Source organism: Physeter macrocephalus, chromosome 12 (assembly GCF_002837175.3).
Source record: "Physeter macrocephalus isolate SW-GA chromosome 12, ASM283717v5, whole genome shotgun sequence".
Taxonomy (NCBI): Eukaryota; Metazoa; Chordata; class Mammalia; order Artiodactyla; family Physeteridae; genus Physeter; species Physeter macrocephalus.
This window is the reverse complement of record NC_041225.1, coordinates 12,165,146-12,170,062: the sequence shown is the minus strand read 5'-3', so window position 1 is coordinate 12,170,062 and position 4,917 is coordinate 12,165,146. Positions and strand designations below refer to the sequence as shown.

The following is a 4,917-nucleotide window of genomic DNA, read 5'->3' as shown; positions in this document are numbered from 1 at the left end:
ACCTAGGGGCAGGACAGGAATAAAGACATAGACATAGAGAACAGACCTGAGGACACAGGAGGGGTAGGGTAAGCTGGGACAAAGTGAGAGAGTGGCATGGACATACAAACACTACCAAATGTAAAATAGATAGCTAGTGGGAAGCAGCCACTTAGCACAGGGAGATCAGCTCGGTGCTTTGTGAACACGTAGAGCGGTGGAATAGGGAGGGTGGGAGGGAGATGCAAGAGGGAGGAGTTATAGGGATATAGGTATATGTATAGCTGATTCACTTTGTTATAAAGCAGAAAGTAACACACCATTTTAAAGCAATTATACTCCAATAAAGATGTTTTTTAAAAAAAACTCAGTCAATATTCTTTGAGACTCTGCATTGAAAATTCTATGAACTGCTGTATCGCAAAACTGCCATTAGATGGCAGACATATGCTGAATAAACACAAGACATAACCCTGTTCTCAGAAATACTGAGAAGGTAAGTGACACTGTACCATTTTCAACAGGAGCCCCTAAGGCTTGAATGGCTTCTGGTGTGATGGGGACACCTGGGGAGGAGCTGCCTTCTGCTGAGTGGTGGAGAAACCCTCCTATGTGCTCTGTGCTCTGTGGCTGGAAGCCCTGCCTTGTCCCTCCCTTCTGTGATGGCTGTGTCCCCAATGCCCATCTCTACCCTCTCTGAGCAGGATTCGCCTCAGGAAGCACCTCGGGAAAATGGGGACCCCAGCTTTGCTCCTCTTCCTCCTGCTGTTCTGACTCTGGTGAAGAAGGAGGACTCAGGCTTCATCCTCAGGTTCTTTGCATTGAACATGTACATGCCCTTGAAGATGAAGTTGTTAGTCTGTTATTTTCTGATCAGAAATGCATCCAATTGAATGAGCTACCTACATGCTTCGTTTTCATATTGGGGATGTCCATGTTTGCTCCCCCACTGCGATGCCACTGGGGACACTGTGTGGACACCGTCTCCAGCCTTCCTCCCTGTGTCCCAGGAGAGAGGGGCCCCATTACCTGCAGGGCCAGCCAGAGTATTCACAGCGCCATGGCCTGATATCAGCAGAAAACAGGACCAACTGCTGAGTTCCTTCACACTGACGCTTACCCCTGGTCATGAGGCAGTGGGTCTGTACAGACATCACTCTCATCACCAGCAGGAGAACTGCCTTCAGGAGCCCTGGGACACTCCTCCTGTCATCGCTCTGAGCCCAAGCCTCACCCAGCTTTCTCTCCTGACCTGGAGCTCTTAAGCTTTCTTGGGCCATCTCAGGGGAATAAGGCTGGGCCAATCCCCTCTCCTCCTGGCCCTCTCTTCCCACCTCCTCTATGGGCACCTCCAGTGCATCTCACCTTTTTTACTGAGTGAAGCACTTCGGTGTGTTCTGTCGACCTCCTATTCTGAATTCACGGATTTCAATTCATGTTTATGTCATACACAGGCATCCTCATCTTGAGATTTGAGGCCCTTGTTCCTCACACATCCTGGCCCATTGTTATCCTGTAGGTCTCTTTCCACTCCATGAATCTTTGAGGAAGAGTAGTTGTTGGCATGTTGAGGTTATTGGAAACCATAAAGTGAAATACAAATACTCAGATGCTAGCAATAAGGGACAGGGGAAGACCCGGCCCACTGAGAACAAGAGTCCTGGCAGCCATGAGAAGCAATGAACCCTGGGGAGGGTGGGGGGACATCCTTCCTCACTCCGAGTCAGACCTGAGGCTGAGAACAGGCTGTGGAGTGGTTTCGTCTGTGTGACTACACTTGCACCTGAGGTCACCTGTGCTGCTCTTAGGGAGGGAAGCCACCAGGGGAGGTGCTGCCTATGGGATGAGCTCTGGAAAGAAATGTTTCTCCTCTTGAGTCCCTGGCACACTACATATCTCCCCCAGTGCCTACAGCTTCACAGGGTCCCCCAGACCTCCCTTGGATCACTCAGAGTCCTCAGCAATGAGCAGGTCCCTATGACCCACCAGAAACAAGGGTGTGGGGTCCTGGGATTTATCACCATCAGGCTCTGTAGTGGGGAAGTGGTTGTAGAGCAATGAACTCATTGTTGATTTGAAAGGTTCATGCATGCTCATTTTTCAAAATATAAAATCATTTTTATGACCAGCTAGAGGGGTGGGATATGGAGAGTGGGAGGGAGATGTAAGAGGGAGCGGATATGGGGATATATGTATATGTAGAGCTGACTCACTTTGTTATACAGCAGAAACTAACACACCATTGCAAAGCAATTATACTTCAATGAAGATGTTAAAATATATATATATATATATAAAATCAGTTTTATAATGCAATTTAGGTTATGGTAATTTAGCAAAACAAGGGAAAACAAGACTTGTATGCAGAAAATTATAAGACACTGATGAAAGAAATTAAAGATGATAAAAACAGATGGAGAGATATACCATGTTCTTGGATGGGAAGCATCAACATTGTGAAAATGACTATACTACCCAAAGCAATCTACAGATTCAATGCAATCCCTATCAACTTACCACTGGCATTTTTCACGGAACTAGAACAAAAATTTCACAATCTGTATGGAAACACAGAAGACCCCGAATAGCCAAAGCAATCTTGAGGAAAAAAACACAGCTGGAGGAATCAGGCTCCCTGACTTCAGACAATACTACAAAGCTACAGTAATCAAGACAGTATGGTAATGACACAAAAACAGAAATATAGATCAATGGAACAGGATGGAAAGCCCAGAGATAAACGCAGGCGCATATGGTCACCTTATCTTTGATGAAGGAGGCAAGAATATACAGTGGAGAAAAGACAGTCTCTTCATTAAGTGGTGCTGGGAAAACTGGACAGCTACATATAAAAGAATGAAATTAGAACACTCCCTAACACCATACACAAAAATAAACTCAAAATGAATAAAGACCTAAATGTAAGGCCAGACACTACCAAACTCTTAGAGGAAGACATAGGCAGCACACTGTATGACATAAATTACAGCAAGATCCTTTTTGACCCACCTCCGAGAGAAAGGGAAATAAAAACAAAAATATACAAATGAGACCTAATGAAACTTAAAAGCTTTTGCACAGCAAAGGAAACCGTAAACAAGATTAAAAGACAAACCTCAGAATGGGAGAAAATATTTGCAAATGAGGCAACTGACAAAGGATTAATCTCCAAAATTTACAAGCAGCTCATGCAGCTTTATTTTCTGATCAGAAATGCATCCAATTGAATGAGCTACCTACATGCTTCGTTTTCATATTGGGGATGTCCATGTTTGCTCCCCCACTGCGATGCCACTGGGGACACTGTGTGGACACCGTCTCCAGCCTTCCTCCCTGTGTCCCAGGAGAGAGGGGCCCCATTACCTGCAGGGCCAGCCAGAGTATTCACAGCGCCATGGCCTGATATCAGCAGAAAACAGGACCAACTGCTGAGTTCCTTCACACTGACGCTTACCCCTGGTCATGAGGCAGTGGGTCTGTACAGACATCACTCTCATCACCAGCAGGAGAACTGCCTTCAGGAGCCCTGGGACACTCCTCCTGTCATCGCTCTGAGCCCAAGCCTCACCCAGCTTTCTCTCCTGACCTGGAGCTCTTAAGCTTTCTTGGGCCATCTCAGGGGAATAAGGCTGGGCCAATCCCCTCTCCTCCTGGCCCTCTCTTCCCACCTCCTCTATGGGCACCTCCAGTGCATCTCACCTTTTTTACTGAGTGAAGCACTTCGGTGTGTTCTGTCGACCTCCTATTCTGAATTCACGGATTTCAATTCATGTTTATGTCATACACAGGCATCCTCATCTTGAGATTTGAGGCCCTTGTTCCTCACACATCCTGGCCCATTGTTATCCTGTAGGTCTCTTTCCACTCCATGAATCTTTGAGGAAGAGTAGTTGTTGGCATGTTGAGGTTATTGGAAACCATAAAGTGAAATACAAATACTCAGATGCTAGCAATAAGGGACAGGGGAAGACCCGGCCCACTGAGAACAAGAGTCCTGGCAGCCATGAGAAGCAATGAACCCTGGGGAGGGTGGGGGGACATCCTTCCTCACTCCGAGTCAGACCTGAGGCTGAGAACAGGCTGTGGAGTGGTTTCGTCTGTGTGACTACACTTGCACCTGAGGTCACCTGTGCTGCTCTTAGGGAGGGAAGCCACCAGGGGAGGTGCTGCCTATGGGATGAGCTCTGGAAAGAAATGTTTCTCCTCTTGAGTCCCTGGCACACTACATATCTCCCCCAGTGCCTACAGCTTCACAGGGTCCCCCAGACCTCCCTTGGATCACTCAGAGTCCTCAGCAATGAGCAGGTCCCTATGACCCACCAGAAACAAGGGTGTGGGGTCCTGGGATTTATCACCATCAGGCTCTGTAGTGGGGAAGTGGTTGTAGAGCAATGAACTCATTGTTGATTTGAAAGGTTCATGCATGCTCATTTTTCAAAATATAAAATCATTTTTATGACCAGCTAGAGGGGTGGGATATGGAGAGTGGGAGGGAGATGTAAGAGGGAGCGGATATGGGGATATAGGTATATGTATAGCTGACTCACTTTGTTATACAGCAGAAACTAACACACCATTGCAAAGCAATTATACTTCAATGAAGATGTTAAAATATATATATATATATATAAAATCAGTTTTATAATGCAATTTAGGTTATGGTAATTTAGCAAAACAAGGGAAAACAAGACTTGTATGCAGAAAATTATAAGACACTGATGAAAGAAATTAAAGATGATAAAAACAGATGGAGAGATATACCATGTTCTTGGATTGGAAGCATCAACATTGTGAAAATGACTATACTACCCAAAGCAATCTACAGATTCAATGCAATCCCTATCAACTTACCACTGGCATTTTTCACGGAACTAGAACAAAAATTTCACAATCTGTATGGAAACACAGAAGACCCCGAATAGCCAAAGCAATCTTGAG

At 45.7% G+C, this 4,917-nt stretch overlaps 1 gene segment (V, D, J or C); it reads left to right on the top strand.

Moving 5' to 3' along the window:
• Window positions 1-711: 711 nt before the first annotated feature.
• LOC102994307 (immunoglobulin kappa variable 3-20-like) overlaps window positions 712-4,917 on the top strand; it is a 10,281-nt gene continuing 6,075 nt past the window's right edge. The window contains 1 exon segment of the V gene segment in view: window positions 712-746. Coding sequence covers window positions 712-746 — 35 coding nt within the window.